The sequence below is a fragment of the Neophocaena asiaeorientalis genome, unplaced genomic scaffold (assembly GCF_003031525.2).
Source record: "Neophocaena asiaeorientalis asiaeorientalis breed wild unplaced genomic scaffold, Neophocaena_asiaeorientalis_V1.1 scaffold223, whole genome shotgun sequence".
In the NCBI taxonomy this organism is placed as follows: Eukaryota; Metazoa; Chordata; class Mammalia; order Artiodactyla; family Phocoenidae; genus Neophocaena; species Neophocaena asiaeorientalis.
Window position 1 is genome coordinate 3,038,889 of NW_020175045.1, and position 16,101 is coordinate 3,054,989.

At 56.6% G+C, this 16,101-nt stretch overlaps 1 protein-coding gene and 1 long non-coding RNA gene across 3 annotated transcripts in view; one reads left to right on the top strand and one right to left on the bottom strand.

Moving 5' to 3' along the window:
* Positions 1-7,248, bottom strand: part of LOC112412070 (uncharacterized) — a 53,280-nt gene extending 46,032 nt beyond the window's left edge. The window contains exons 1-2 of the long non-coding RNA XR_003005729.1: positions 6,796-7,248; positions 838-903 (exon numbers count right to left, since the gene is read on the bottom strand). This is a non-coding gene — a long non-coding RNA (uncharacterized LOC112412070). The remainder of the gene's footprint in view (positions 1-837; positions 904-6,795) is intronic.
* Positions 7,249-7,411: 163 nt separating this feature from the next.
* On the top strand, positions 7,412-9,369 carry PSMG3 (proteasome assembly chaperone 3). Of its 2 annotated transcripts, none has more exons than XM_024763528.1 (3): positions 7,412-7,431; positions 8,079-8,316; positions 8,872-9,369. In XM_024763528.1, the coding sequence occupies exons 2-3, from the start codon at positions 8,101-8,103 to the stop codon at positions 9,022-9,024; spliced, it is 369 nt and encodes a 122-aa protein (XP_024619296.1). In that variant the 5' UTR covers positions 7,412-7,431; positions 8,079-8,100; the 3' UTR covers positions 9,025-9,369. The 2 variants fall into 2 exon arrangements, with proteins under 2 accessions (XP_024619296.1, XP_024619295.1); XM_024763527.1 differs by lacking the exon at positions 7,412-7,431 and adding an exon at positions 7,723-7,880.
* Positions 9,370-16,101: the final 6,732 nt, after the last annotated feature.

A 16,101-nucleotide genomic window follows, 5' to 3' on the forward strand; every position in this document is an offset into this window, starting at 1 on the left:
GGGAAGATCCCATATGCCACAGAGCAAATAAGTCCATGCACCACAACTACTGAGCCTGCACTCTAGAGCTCGCGAGCCACAACTACTGAGCCCACGTGCTACAACTACCCATGTGCCTCGAGCCCATGTTCCGCAACAAAGACAAGCCACTGCAATGAGAAGCCCGCGCACCACAACGAAGAGTAGCCCTGGCTCGCTGCAACCAGAGAAAGGCCACGTGCAGCAATGAAGACCCAACACCAAAAAAAATAAATACATAAATAAATTAAAATAAAAAAACAAAAAACACTTCGAGTCCAGTCTCCCCAGCGCAGACATCCTGGTACCGTCCTTGGCCCCGATGGCCACCTGGTCCCAACGCCTCCACAGGGAGGGCGATCACCACCTCCCATGGAAGGCCCTGGCATTCCTGGAAAGTTCTGTTGGTCAGAAAGTCCATGTGCTGTGCCCAGTCTACCTTCTCAGAACCTCCATGTGGTACAGGCCCTGGGCCCAGCCCACACACACAGAATGGGCCCTCAGGAAGGTGGGCCCGACCTCCCAGCCCACTCCGCTCCCTCCCTGCTCAGACAAAACCAACTCCAGTCCATCCCCCAGGGCCCTGTCCCCATCAGAGGGCTGGAGCACAGAGGAATGGAACAGAGGCACCTGGAGGCCACCCGGCCAATCTGCCCATTTTACAGATGAGGAAACAGAGGCCCGGAGCAGGGAAGGGAATTGTCCAAGGTCATCAGCAAGTTAGTGCCAGGGCCTGGGGGCAGGGCTTGGGTTTCTTTCCACTTCATCCTGCCCCCTCCCTAGCCCCACCCACCACTCTGGACCCACTGCTTTACACACCAACTTGAATGCGATCCAATTGGGCAAACGTTTATCAAAGCCGCACGCTGGCTTTCCGTCCTCTCCCTGTAAAAGAAAAGAGTACGAACAATAACCAGCCTGGCAGGCTTTGTCGTTTGGCTTGACATGAGGCAACAAGACGGCTTCTTATCAGGGGAAATAACTTCTTAAAATATTGAAAGAAAGGCTTTCAGAAATTGCACATGGATTACGGTTTCATTTATTAAAGAACTAAACAAATAGTGCAAGATGTGGGTACAAGGCAGTTTTCAATATTTCTAACGAGGGCAGAAAGCCTCACTCCAGGAACAAAAAGATTGTAATATTTGAGCTTGACTAAGTTCGGCAGAAAACAAAGTGACAAGCTAAACTCTCAATTCTGTGCCCTGCTGGAATTAGGTCCAAAAATAGAGGATTTTCTTTGTGTTGACCATGTGATGTTAAATAAAAATACTCCTGCTGACATAAAACTCCAAAGCTCAGGGCACCTCTAGGCCACAAAGCGAGCGCCTGCCCCAGAGGGCACCACCGGCCTCCACGGGAAAGTGATGCTTTCACTTCCGACCCTGGGCAGCAGGCTTCTCAGAAATGATCTTTAAGTGCTCCCTGGGAAGAGGATTTATGCCCTTTCCGGGTGAACAGCTCCCTGGACCCTTATAAACCGGGCTCGGTTTTAATGGTATTCATTCACTTCCCTCGGGAAAAATTCGAATTTCACGTAGTCTCAGGGTTTTGTTTCCGTAATAAAATATATGTGATTTTCAATGGGTTGCCTTTAATCTTTATATCCTATCCCTTCCCTCAACTTGGATAAACCTGGTTTATAAAAAATTAATTGTTCACTATCCTTTTCTAGATAACTGGGTGCAGTAAAAGGTCGTTTCTGTGTCCCGGAGCCCCCTGGTTAGAACTGTCTTACTTCCGCGCTGCCGCTTAGTCAAGGGTCTTTGCGACCGCCGAGCGCACAGACGCTGTGCCACACACGTGACTGCCGGGCATGCAGCCGTGCCACAAGACCAGGTCGCACCCGCTGGGGGCAGAGAAAGGCCAGTGGCGAGGCTGGGGGTAACAACCAGGGTCCACAAGCACCAAGACTCTCTGCCCTTGGCTGCAGGGCTGCCGAGCTGAGGGAGATCTGCAGACAGCCCTGAGGCTGACCCCGGTCGCCATGCTGGGCCTCGCTGCCTCTGCAGCTCTTGTGCCCGCCTAGGAATTTACGTCCTGTCACAGAAAGACCCAGCTTCGGTATCATCACAGCCTTTCTCCAGAGACGGGATGGTGGCATTAAGGACCTCACAGCCCTAACGGTTAGGGGACTGGGCAGGTCGGTTTACATCGCCCCTCCTGGGCAGGTCGGTTTTTGCTCCTTGCAAAAGCCTGGGCGTGGAGAGGCTGGAGCCACCGATCACACGAGGGCCTGTGCATGGGGCACTGCCAGTGGATTCCAACGACCCATGAACGGAAGGAGACTCTATTAAGCGCGCTGTATGTGCCAGGCCCTAAACAAGGCCCTTTTGCAAATGGGATGTCATTTAATCCTCCCCATTACTGAACAAGCAAGAATGGGTTTCTCCAAAAGGAACGAAGCACTGACACAGGCCACAACATAGATGAACCTCGAAGGCTGAGGGAGAGAAGCCGACATGAAAGGCCACAGAGTGTGAGCCCGTTTATAGGAAATGCCCAGGACAGGCAAAGCCGTAGGAACAGAAAGTAGACGAGTGGTTTCCAGTGGGGAGGTCTAAATATTTGGTACTTTCCACTTACGATTTCTTCTTTGACATACATTATTTAGAATTATTTTTTAAACTCCCAGATGCATGGGAAGTTGCTTTTTTTTGGCCGCATTGCATGGCTTGCAGGATCTTAGTTCTCCGACCAGCGATTGAACCCACAGCAGTGAAAGCGACGACGAGTCCTAGCCACTGGACGACCAGGGAATTCCCAACATTAACTTTTTTTTTAAACAGTGATTGGTTCAAGGACAGGCACGTGACCCAGGTTGGTCTAAGGAGATTCAATCCTGGGACTTTCACTGGGTATATGGGGAAAGGACAGCTCCTGCGGTGTGGAGGCGGTAGATTCTACCACAGCACGGGGGACAGCCCGGCTGAGAGTAGGGCCCACACGCCCGCAGACCTAAGAGGCAGAGAAAGACATCAGGCGACTCTCTGGGTCTTTTCAGCCCAGAGAAAACCCCATCTGTGCTCCTTTTGGGGCAGAAGATGGTTTCACATCTGTGTCTGTCACCTTCACTTGAAAAAATCCTATGGATACAGCTTCCCTCACTCATTCCAAAATATCTATAATCTAAATGTCATAAAATATCTGATGGCTGTGTCTCAGGCCTGCATCACAAATGTTCATCTCTGACAACTGCTACCCAGCACCTCTTAAAATACCGGCCAAGAGAAGTGACAGTGATTATTTAATTTATATAAAGAAAGTGGTTCTGGGACTTCCCTGGCAGTCCAGTGGTTAGGACTCGGTGCTTTCACTGCCGTGGCCCTGGGTTCAGGCCCTGGTTGGGGAACTAAGATCCCGCAAGCCTCAAGGCGCGGCTAAAAAATTATTTTAAATTTAAAAAATAAAGTGGTTCCACCTGTTACCATGTCTCACAAAAACTTAGAAGGATGTTGCCTCTACGAGACTCAGGCAAACCCTGGCAAAGCCTTACTCATTCCAAGACTGTGCTACCCAGGAGGTCCTTTTGGTCCAAGTTTTGGCTACCTGGGTACCTGCAGTCAGGAGGCTGCAGGGGAAAACAGATATTCTTATAGCACAGAGAGTTTCACGAATGAATTGACCATTTACATAACTGGGCTCCACTCAAACACCCCTCCCTGTATAGCTCCAGAATCTCTCTCTCTCTCTCTCTCCTCTCTCTCCCCTCTCCTCCTCTCTCCCTCTCTCTCTCTCTCTCTCACACACACACACACACACACACACACCCAACACTGAAAGGCCTGGGAATCATGTGTGAGGCTGTGGAAGTACACTGCAAATCAAGTCAAATTGTAAATCTTATGAAAGATGCAAGATTTCACAAAGTCCATAAATGGAATAATACTGAGGGATGTTCAGATCTAGCGCAAAGCACTTGGCCAGAGTGGGAGGGCCTGGCCGTGCAACTGAGGACCACGAATCTGACAAGGTAATGAGGCTGCTGCTCCCACGAGAAGTGACTCGAATATCAGAGAGAGGCTCTTGGGGAAATGGAAGGCTCTTGTATATTTTAGCGCAGCTGATCCTCTTTATAACGGACCTGAGAAAATCACACATGATGTGAAGGAGAACGTGAAGAGCTATCACACAATTTGCTGGAAAAATTATGAGCTGCCAAATCAACACCTGATTAATTCTTTGTCGGTTCTACAAATTAACTTATAATTGCATTCAGAACCTAAGTTTCCTTGAATACAAAACAAATGCAAGATATCCCCCCCTTTTTTCCTTTCTCACGATAAATTCTCAAAATCTTTTGCCCCACCATTGACATCATTACTATTTGATTCCCATTTTAAGTGAATTCACTTAAGGGACCTTCCTTTCCAGTCTGATTTCCATCTTGCACTGGGGAATGGTCAGTGGCAGGCAGTGAGCACCTGCTCCACTACTGTGTGTAAGCTCTGCCCACACATCCACTTAGGCCACCAAGAAGCCTCCTCCCCGGACTGCCACCACCTCACCCGAGGACAGCCTTCACACCTCGTTTCCTCCAAACTTAGTCTTTATCGAAGATCTAGACCAAAAAACAGCCAGTGTCATCAAAACATCATCCACTTTGTTCTTCCAACATCTCTTTTATAAAAGTGATAAGCTTATTTCAGACTTAGGGGGTTTGTTGTTTTTGTTTTTGGTGTGGGGAGGGTCAGATTTCTTGTACCAATCTGCCTACAGAGAGAGAATGCATGAATTGGTGAATAAAAGTAAATGAACCTTTTAGAGGTTTCACATGGCAATACACTGGCAGTTGGCTTTTGGGATGTGTGTGCGGTGGATGTGTGTTTAAATTTAGAACCGACAAAAAATTAGACTCTCCTGAGAAATTGATATGTTTCTTCCTTTTTGAGTATTGGAACCACGAAACTCATAACCTTTCCCACTGCGAACTGGCTGCAAGAAAGCTCAAAAAACAAGTTTCCTCTTGATTTTTATGTCTATTTTGATGTTTTGTAGACTTGCCCTTTTCTTTCAGGCCACCAGAAATCACTGTGGAATGAACACGCTTCATTTGACTTAACTTGGAATGTACAAGGAGCCATTACATCATGAGAAAAGGCGGTAAGGACATGAGGGGTCCCAAAGCTTCCTAAGGGGTTAAGTGATGTGGACGGACCAGGCTGGGGGTGGGGTACAATGTGCCCTGACAGGCCTGGCAGGGAGCCGGGGAGAAAGCCTTCTGAGTGTGCGGTTCTGAAGGGTGTTCACCCCCTCAGGAAGTCTCAAGGCTCAAATTACTGCAGTATCAGACAAGACTCTCCACCCCGCCAATATCACTTCCAGCGTGGAGAAAGGGAAGATATGCGGGGGGCTGGGGGCTCTCAGAATCCCTGGGAGGAACCAGAAATCATCCTGCTGCTGGGCAGCACTGTCCCTCGTCTTCCCCTTTCCCCGGGCATGCGAGTTGCGTTGCAAGACTAGGAATTAAGGGTAAAGGTCCGAAGCCCAGATCCAGCCTTATCAGCTTTGTGACCTTGGGCAAGTTCTTTGAACCTGAACATCTTGTCTATAAAACCGGGATAATAACAACTCTACTTAATGGGGATGTTAAGATTAAGTGAGTTACTATAGAGAAAGCACTTAGGGGCTTCCCTGGTGGCGCAGTGGTTAAGAATCCGCCTGCCAGTGCAGGGGACACAGGTTCAAGCCCTGGTCCGGGAAGATCCCACATGCCGCGGAGCAACTAAGCCCGTGCGCCACAACTACTGAGCCTGCGCTCTAGAGCCCGGGAGCCACAACTACTGAAGCCCACATGTCTAGAGCCCGTGCTCCGCAACAAGAGAAGCCACCGCAATGAGAAGCCCACACACCGCGACGAAGAGTAGCCCCCGCTCGCCGCAACCAGAGAAAACCCACGCGCAGCAACGGAGACCCAACGCAGCCCCAGATATAAATAAATTAAATAAGTAAATTTTTTTAAAAAAGAAAGCACTTAGAACAACGCCTGGCACATACTAAGTGCCAAATAAATGTTAGCTATTCTGATTATGCCGTTGGACATGGGAGGATATCCCAGATGGGCTTCTGAGGGCAGACGCCCCTGGCACTGCCTAGAGTGGTTAAAAAGCCTTTGCTATGACGCTGACAAAGATTCTCTCCTACACCAAACTCTACTCCCTGAACTCTTTTTCAACCAGGCCTCCACTTTTTGGACTTCTGCATTTTCCAATTTTAGCAAGAACTGCCCCCGCCATCCTCCATATCTGATACCCTCCCGCCAAGGTCTGATCAGTTCCTCATCCCCCACCGACCCCCAGGTGGTCTGATACCGCCCAGGCCTACCTTCAGCGAGAATCCTGCTAGGTCATTTGGCTAGAAACCCCCAACCCCCTGATGCTTCCTCTTAGTAATTTCCCACCCACTGACCTAACTAACGCTGCTCCCTGGCTGTAAATTCCCACTGGCCCCTGCGGTTTCAAGTGAAAAATGTCACCTGCCATAACAGTAAACAAAGGATGTTGCAACCTCCAAGCCATCCCGTCACAGCCCGCGGACGTTGCACCCTGAGGGGACTCCTCAGGGTGGAAAGCAAAGGATACTGGCCCCAGAGAGCTGAGGTGCACATCAAAGGAATGATTTCAGTGAGCCCAGACTCTGGCATCTTCCCATACACAGAAAAGCACTAAATTCCTTAACCCGAGGTGTCTGGTTTTCTTTAATGAACAGTATCTTCTGACGTTCCGACTACCCGCTGTTTGTTGTAAAAGCCCCTAAGTATCCTGGATCCTCCCTTACCTCTTCGGAACAGTCCCTGAGTTATCTGAGATGCCGTGTCCCGGGCTTAAGTCCTCAGTCTGGTCCACCGAATAAAACGTAACTCTCAACTTTTAGGTGGTGCATTGTTTTTTCAGTCCACACGGTATTCGGGGATGACTGAGGTCTCTTGTGCCCTATGTCAACGGTCCTGAGTGAAATGTTTTCAGCGCTTTAACTGCCCTCCGGCCCTGCTTTTCTCTCTCAGCTCCCTGTGCTTCTGTGACGGTCCTGGAGCCCACGGCCAAGGGGCCCGAGACCCCATTCCTGAGGTTCCCCAACCAAAGAGCTGCAGGGTCCCCGGCAGGAAGCCCCAGGCCCCTCGACTGAGGGCCTGGAACCGAGGAGCCGAGACCTGCAGGTTGGGGTGGGGGTGCGGGTGCAGGTCCTTCCCGCTGACACGGTGCCGAGCCCGCCCCTGCCCGGCAGCACCGAAGCCCGCTGCCCAGGGCCCGGAAGCCGCCGGCGGGACCGGAAGCCGCCGGCGAGCCGGACGGGGGCGGAGCTGCACTTCCGGGGGGGCGGTGGAGCGAGCGCGCAGGCCTGCGGCTCGAAGGGCGGGGTTTGCCGGGGGACGGGCCCGCATTGCCCACGTGCGTCACTTCCGGGCGCGGCGCGGTGAGCGCGGGCAGCGTGGCGGGCGGCGGGGCTGCTGGGGATCTGGCAGAGCCGGACGGGGGCGGAGGGGGTGGGCGTGGGCGTCCCCACGGGCCCCGGGCGGCTCCAGCCGCCCTCTGCCCTCCGCCTTAGTGGGGGTGCTGCTTCTCCCGTGGGACCGATGGTTTCCCCAAACGCAGAAAACGAAACCTCAGTGTGCGGACTAGAGGAGTGACGCGGGCGCCGCCACCCGCTCCGCCGGGTTTCTGCACCTGCGGCGCTTACTCCCCCCCCCCCCCACCCCCGCGCGATGGCACGACTGAGGCCCCCAAGACTCAAATGAGAGCCGTTGGGATGCGGTGGGGGTCACAGTGATGCAGGACGGCGGGGGCCGACGCGTGGGGAAGGGGAGTTCTCACCTGCCTCCAGAGGCGAAAGTGTATTTTGACATCCCGCTTGTCTGTATATACGTATGTGTCTAGTTAAGGGATCCAGAAAGTTCCGGGCGAATGAAGCCTGTATGGATGAACAGGCACAGGCTTTTGAATGGGCCTACTTGTGTTTCTGTTTTAATGCCCAATAATGCTTATTCTTGGAGCCTCAAGGCTACTTGCCATTGATCGATTGACTCTTTTTTTTTTTTTCTATCTTTTTAACGTAAACTGAAGGTGCCATCGAGCAGTCCCAGCTATGGAAGGTAAGCCATTGGTGATATCGAAAGAGAAGACTGCAGTGGTGTGTGGGGTCCCCACCCAGGTGGTCTGTACAGCTTTCAGCACTCACATCCTGGTGGTGGTGACCCAGTTCGGGAAGATGGGTACACTGGTCTCCCTGGAACCCAGCAATGTGACCAGTGACGTCGGCAAGCCCGTGCTGACCACTAAAGTCCTTCTCGGGCAGGACGAGGTAAAGTGGTTGGGAAGGGCTCCTCGTGCCTGTAATTTGTCTGTACGGATGTGGAGCATCTGGTAGGCGAGACCTGCCTCCGGCCCAACACAGCATTTTCCGCAGCCTCCGTGCACTTGAGGGCATCCGCCTGCCCTTGGTGGCTGCTGTTTCCGGACGAGTGGATTCTGTAATGTAGGCCTCCCCTCATTTTGACCCTGTCATAGCACGTTATGGTGATGAGTGCCTACTCCACTCAGGAAAGATCACCTGTGACATTTGACAGGGTTTCCCTCTGCAGACCCACATGGGTCCTTCCAGAGTAAAAATAGCTGGAAGAGACAGGAGCCAGAAAGCACTGAGGAGACAAATCTAATGATGCTCCTTAGCCGTGTGTTTATGACTGGAGTGTCTGGAGAGTCTTGTTGAATCTGAATCGCTGTCGCGCTGGACTTACCGGGTGGTGCTTTAATGGTGGTGTGGGAAGCCCTTCTGGGTCCCTCGGGTACTCGGTGAAGGCATTAAGAAGAAAACAGGTTTCTTGCAGTTAAAGTGGTCTCTCCTTGCCTTCGCCAGCCTCTCATCCATGTCTTCGCAAAGAATCTGGTGGCGTTTGTGTCTCAGGAAGCTGGAAACAGAGCAGTCCTTCTCGCCCTAGCCGTAAAGGACAAGAGCATGGAGGGGGTGACGGCCTTGAAAGAGGAGATCCGGACATGCCAGGTGTGGTGACCGCGGAGTAACCACCCCTGCTGTCCAGCAGGGCCACGTGGCAACTCAGACGCCCTCTCAAGGATTTGAAGACCCTCCCTCAGTCAGAAGGAGTGCCTTTATCTGGTTTTGGTCCTTGAAGCTGGAAGAAACATGCACGTCTCGGGCCAACTTTGGTTTGGGGGCTGACGTCACTGTGGAGGGAGGACGTGGAATGTGTCCTGGGGCGTTGTAAGCAGTCCTCCCAGGGTCCACACAGTTGCACATGTTTGAGAATTGGCAGAACGAGTCATGGCCCTCAGTGTGCAGACGAATTGTTGGGGGAAATTTTTTTTTATTAAAAATAAATGCGTACCGCAAACACTGTCCTTAACAATGCTGCCAAACTTCAGGCACACGTGTACGTTCGCTGTAGTGAACCACAGCGGGGAAGAGAACCCTTCAGGCACACAGTGTATGTTCACTGTGGTGAACCACAGCGGCGAAGAAAACCTGGTGAACACTTGGCTCCTGGCATCCGGCTTTGCTGGCACCCTCATCCTGCCCCTCTTCCCGTGACTTCTCTGAGCCTTCTGTTCCACAAACGCTGCTCGAGTTCTCACTGTGTGCTGGTACCCTAGCCTCCGGAGCCACGTCCTTGAAGGCTGGGGGCAGAAGTGCATCACCCCATGGGCACAGGGTCAGCCGGGGAGGGCCCGCGTGGGGCAAACCAGGCAGCGCCCCGCTGCCCAGGGAAGGCTCTGTAGCAAGGGGATCCTGACGCGGGAGGAGGGTGTTTCTAGCAAAGGCCAGGGGGCGGGAGAAGCACAGATTGTAGGGTGTTGGGGGCCGGCTGAACGTGAAGCCCGAGGGCTGGGGACAGGTGGTCAGGGCCTTCTGTGTTTGCTGAGCCCTTGGGACTTGATCCTGAGCTGTGAGGAGCTACTGAAGGCTTCCAAGTCAGGCTGGGTTTATCCTTTGGAGATACCCCAAGGGTTGGTGGAAGCGCGAGGCTAGGCTTGCCTTCAGGACAGCGTGTCTGCCACAGAAGATGGCCTGTAGGTGCCCAGGCCTGGGACCCACCTGGGCTCCCTCATCCCTCCAGATGTGGTGACCTGAGTCACTGGTCGTACTAGAGACCAGACCGGTAAATCTTTGTGCTGTTTGACTCTTAGTCTCATGAGAAAAGAGGGGCAGCAGGAGAGTTGAGGTGAGAGCCGGGGTCTGGAAGCAGAGACCAGCTGGGATCCTGAAACGGAGTGGGCAGCCGGGATGCCCTTCCGGGGAACACCGGGGGTGGATCCGAGTGTTTATGAGATCAGAAAGGGATGTTTTAATTTGGTTTTCTTGGAACCAAAAGCCTCTGGAATCATGAGTCTGGTTTTATTTATTGATTGATTTATTTTGCGGTACGCAGGCCTCTCACTGTTGTGGCCTCTCCCATGTCTCATGGGCCCAGCCGCTCCACGGCACATGGGATCTTCCCGGACCGAGGCACGAACCCGTGTCCCCTGCATCGGCAGGCGGACTCTCAACCACTGCGCCACCAGGGAAGCCCCTGAGTCTGATTTTAGAAACCCCTGCTGAGGACAGGTGATGGGAGAGGCTGCATTGCTGGTCCAACTCGAAAAGAACTTAGTGAGTTTGTTGAAGGTGGGACGGAGGAAAGCTGTCTTCAAGGGCTCACTCCTTCAGCAGCCTCCCAGGGGGGGGACCATCAGCCTGCAGAGCTCAGGTCCCCTCTGGGGACAGTCGGGTAAATCCACAGGTGCACACCAGGCTCACGCGGTGACCAGGCGGCCTCAGCATCAGAAGGGCCAGGGAGTCGCACGTGGGGATCCGCCAGACTTCCCAGAGCGGGCGCTGATGCCCGAGCAGGCTCGGCACCTTGCGGGCTCCTGTGTGGGGAGCCTGAGGGACCCAGGGCCCGACCCCTGACTGAGGGAAACAGGCAGACCCACCCCGGGAGACACAGGGCTCCTTGGTGGCCAAATCCAGCTCAGGGACTGCGGTGCGACGTCTCCACAGCCTTGCACCTCTCTCCCTGCTTGCTCTCAGTCCAGTCTTTCTCCTGAGAAGATCCCACCTGGCGTCTGCACTGGGAGGGCCTGGACGGACACTAGTTTTAAAAGCCAGAAAGCAGCTGGCCAACTGGAGAAGAAGGGAAGGCCCTGTCCATCCACGTGTGCGGACCCCAAAGGTGACACTGTTCATAGCAGGTGTGGGGACACACGCACTGGAGTAAAGGAGATGTGCGGGGCGCCAGCAGGTCCGGGGGCGGGCAACCCCTGGAGAACCGGCACCTGGGCCAGGGGCAAGGGCAGGGCACCATCCGATGACACTGGAGCACAACCGGGCAGGAGCCTCCCGGCTCAGAATCAGCCTGTAATTATGTACACCCCTCTAACAATCAGATGTGTCTGTCCGTGGAGACACGCTTCTCTCGCTTGGCCAGCGGGGAACCTGAACCGCGGGTCAGGCTCCAGCTTGGGGCTAAGTTCAGATTTGCAGCTGTAGTTTTCTGATTCGGCCCCTAAGTGCACAACGACAGGACTGGCCCACGCTGCCCATTGGTGAGGTCTGGGGTCAGCCCTTCATGCAGTCGCGGTGACGCGTTTAATCCTCACGATGGCCCCGTGAGGCCGCTGCTCTCATCTACACGTCAGATGAGGAAACTGAGGCGTGGCTGCCACCGAGCAGCAGGTCTGGGATTTCACGTGGGCGGAGAGCCTGGAGTCCACGCTGGTCACCCGTCACCCGGGCCCTCGCTGACACTCATTTTTGGACCCCTTTCTCTCTAAGGAGTGGGCCAACCGCCTTGTCCACACTGAAGGCAGACTTGCCTCGGTGCTTCTGCCTGGCTCTGATTCAGCCTCCGTGCGGGGGCCTCCCGTGAGCCAGGCCCTGGCAGTGCACAGGCCATCTGAGTCCTCATGACTGCCCTTAAGAGGCAGGTAGGCAGTGGAGAAAGTTGAGGCTCAGCAGGACAGGGCGGGTCGCCCAGACCCCCAGGTGATCAGTGGTGGCCCCAGGATGTAAACACACCTGAGCCCCTGTCATTTGCACAGTCCCACGGTTGCCCGCCCGGAACATGGTGGGGCAACTGACGTATAATTGAAACCAGGGTCCCCAGCGCCTTCCCGAGTGGCACTTATTCACAGCTGCCCGAGGCTGTCTGGTAAAGAATACAGGCTGAGACCAAAGGCTTCCGTCAGTGAAGCCAGTGCCTCACTGCTCTGCTCTGCCTTATAAACCAAGACGTGCGACTCGTATGAAAAGGCATTTGGCCCTTTGCTTTCCGCGTTGCTCTGCTCCCAGGTGCTGTAATTCAGGAGGAGAGACACATTCTCCAGTAAAGAGGTCTAGAAAGCCGCAGTTTCCGCAGGCAGAGCTGTCGGCTTTGTGGGAATCGTTATTCCCAGCGATCAAACTGTAATTACAACTTCCAGCAATTTATGGCCAAATGTAAATAGTGAACGTGGGGCGGATTTGCCAGCCCCTGCGGCATGGACCGGTGGATGAGTTTCCCTTTTTCAAGGCCATGCCCTTGGACCAACGCGGTATGATTCACCCGACACGGTTTCCTGCTGAGCTACAAGTAGAGAACCCCAAGTTCCCCTCCCTCTAGCTCCCTTTTCCTAAGTGGACATGGGCCTGTGGCTACAGTTCAGAGTCAAGGGCGGGCCAGTGGGTACCCTCGGCGGTCAAGAGAGGCCAGGAGGGCGGCCGCCCATGGTTACAAGTCTGAGCAGCTTATCCAGGGTTTGACAGAGCCCTGGATCCACCCGAACCAATTATGACAAATAACCCGCGGAATAAGGCAGTGACCGAGGGGCCCAGCTGGATAAACTGGCGTAGGCTGTTTTGTTTAGCGCCTTGCAGTGAAATCGGACGTCAGGAGCGGGTGCCGGGTAGCTGACGAGAGTGACGGCCGGATGGATCAGAACGAATTCAGAGCAGACAGAGGCATTGTCGTCGAGGCTCCGCAATCACAGCCAGAAGCAGAGGGGAACCCCGGTCTTGTGTGGGAACTCGTACATTCCAGAAGGGCTGTGGGAAGACTGGGGGCGCCGGAGCACAGGGGAGGTGGGGGAGCGAACAGGCAGGAGGGCCTTCCCCGATGTGGGGCATCAAGGGGCGAAGGGACCAGAGAAAGGAAAACGGAGCCGCGTGGACGGGGCGGGGCGGGGGGTGGACATCCCGGCTCCATGTGCGGCGCACGCGGCAACGCCCTGTTTAACCCTCGCTGCACCTCTGAAGTGGCCGTGGGAACCCCCCACCTACACAGATGGGCCAGGGAGATGAAGCACCCAGAGCTACCCCTGGTCAGTGGTCCAGGAAAGATCGACGCCTGGGTGTCGGAGACTCGACAGCCAGCTGGACAGTGGGTGGGAGGGATGGCTGGTCCCGAATCTGGGCAGGGCATGGCACAGGGTGTGGCCGGGCTACCTGGGCAGGTAGGGCCGGCCTGGCAGGGCGGGTGGGGCAGGCAGCATGGAGGGGTTTTCTGGGTCTGGGGCAAGGCCAGCGCTTTGCCAGTAGCGATCGTATCAGACTGACCCAGGCTGCTGTGAGGAGGGACGGCAGAGACCTGGAGGCCCGGTGGTGGGGCCAGACAACCCTGGTCGCCCCCTCAGGCCTGGAGACCTGTGACAGACCTGGGGTCTGGCCAGATGGCCAAGGGAGCCACCAGGGAGGTGAGCTGTGCGTGTGTGTGCCTGTGTGTACACGTGTGTGTGTGTGTTTGTACACGTGTGTGTGCATGCACAGCCATGAGAGAGGTGTGGTGTCCAGCCTGGGGCCCCGTGCACCCCTGGAGAGAAGCGCCCCACCCTGAAATTCTGAGACTCACAGCTGCTCCGTCCCCACCCCATCTCTACCCCAGAGGCCGTGCCCCCTGCCAGGCCCCAGGATGCCACCTGGTGACCAAAAAGGGTCTCAGGCCAGCCCAGCCGGGCCAGGCCCAGGTCGGCACCCCTGCCCCAGGTCCTCACGGAAGGGTGCCCCCCAGGGCTGGGGCAGCTCGCTCTGGGGCAGCGGGCAGGTACGGACAGGCCCTGGGCAGTCACAGGCTCTCCCTGGGGACCAACGCAACAGGCCTGGGGAGGGGCTCGGCCTGGCATGGGCAGGACAGAGGACGGGAGGCCTACGGGGTGAAGAGAGAAAGCCTCCGAGGCCCCATGTGGGTCCCGCTGGGCTACAGGGCAGGGCTGGTCGGCCCGGCAGCCCAGAAGTAGAGGAAGACCACCCATGTGCCCAAGGCTGGTGGGACCCCGTGCCCAGCCCCCAGCGCCAGCAGCCTGTGAGAGGAGTGGGCAAAGCCTCCCAAGTCCCCGCTCTTACCAGGGCTGACCTGCTGCACACGGCCGGCCGTCACCCGCGGAAACTGACGCTCAGAGAGGCCCACGGTTGGCCCTAAGTCACAGACCTGGTGAGAGGCCAGGCTAGGGTCCCAGCCCTCGTGTCGGACCCAGGGCCCTGCTCCTGCCCGGCTTTGGGGGCCCAGTGCCCTGCCCAGAGGGGCCAGCACCTTGGACACGGGGAGGCACAGCTTCCCAAATTGCCCCCAAACTAGGGCTGGAAGGACCCTCAGCCCCCCGGCCCCTGAGGCCCAGAGAAAGGGGCGGAGTGGCTCCGGGGTCCCCAGGCTGCAGGGGTGTGCTGGGGGCCTCTGCAGTCACCCCGGCCCAGGCTGTGGTGGCATTAGCTGAGTCAGTGGCCATTGTGTGGGCCGCCACCGAAGCCCAGGGCCAAATCCCATCTGCCACAACCTGGTGGGCCGGCCTGGAGAAGGGGGCGTGTCAGGACGCCTCCCACCACCCTGTCCTCCAGCCCCGTCTCTGCCAGCCCAGAGTGGGCACCTCAGAGCTGGAAGGGCCTGGCTCAGGGAAGGCAGGAGGGGAAAGCCTGTCCCCCGTGGGAGAGAGCCGTGTGCCACTGGAAATGGCAGGCCGGCCTAGAAGGGGGGCTGGCACAGCGGGGGAGCCTGGAAGGAGGTTCGGTGCCACAATGAGGCCATTAGGTCCCTGGGGTGAAGGGCAGGTGTGGGGAGGGGGGTGTTGAGGTCTGTGACTGGCCCGAGGCTCCTTGGCCACCCCACAGCTGGGCCGGGAGCTGCCCAGGGCCCAGTCACCTGGTCACGGTAAACAGCGGTCAGAGGCGTCAGCCGCCCGCGTCTGGGCGGGCAGGTCTGTCCTGCGAGAGGCTTGGTCAGCGTCCAGCCCCAGGCAGGGAAATCAGGCCAGGCCGGCCAGGCCGCCTCTCCCGAGTGGGTGCTGGCTGTGAGAGCAGCCGCCAGGGGTGGGGCCTCGTTCGGCCAGAGAGCCCCATGGGAGGCCGCAGGGTCAGCCTCTCCCCGGCCCCTCCTAGGACCGGGGTGCCAAGTCCCTTGCTCCCCCAGACCCGGTACCCGTGTCAGTCGTGCCCTCTAAGCCGGTGAAGCATGCCTTACCCACCCCGGGGGCCCTGTGGCTCCCGGCTGCGCCTGGCATGTGGCCCTGCTCGGGGTCTGGGGTCTGGGGCTAGGGGGAAGGCAAGGGGGTGCTGTCCCAGGTCCCCAGGGATTGCAGGGACCTGCATGCCATACCCCAGACAGGGGCTGGCAGACCCTAAACTCACCTTTGCTGACGAGAAAGCAGAGGCCCAGCGAGGCGAAGGGGCGTGCCCAGGTGGCCAGAGAGCAGGGGCTGCCTCTGGAGCGACCTGGTCAGGAAGCCAGAGAAGGAAGGGGAGCCCCAGGTTTATAAAATGCAGCCGAGCAGACAGCGCCACAGGTCCGGGCGCCATGGGCACGCGGGGCTCGGGGGCGGGCGCGGGGCTCACAGGAACTCATGTCCGCTGGAGAAGGGCCAGACCACACCGGCCAGCCCTGCCGGGCCAAGTGGGAGCCCACGTGGGACACCGGTGTCCAGGGCGTGGGCTGGGCAAGGCGCGGGGTTCCCGACGCGCCTGTGGAAGTTGAAGAGGTGAAGACAGAGAGGAGGTGACACCGGAGACGGCAGGAGGAGAGTCGGCACCGGAGGAGGCCGTGAGGGGAGCCGGGCCAGGTCCCGGGGCTCTACCTGAGTCAGAATGGGGGCCTCAGGGCGAGTCTGGGGGACTCAGAGCCCTTCCCACTGG

Coding starts and splice junctions, on each gene's coding strand:
- PSMG3 (XM_024763528.1), top strand. CDS start 8,101: ATGGAAGGTAAGCCATTGGTGATATCGAAAGAGAAGACTGCAGTGGTG. Junction 8,317..8,871: donor TCCTTCTCGGGCAGGACGAG/GTAAAGTGGTTG, acceptor TGCCTTCGCCAG/CCTCTCATCCATGTCTTCGC.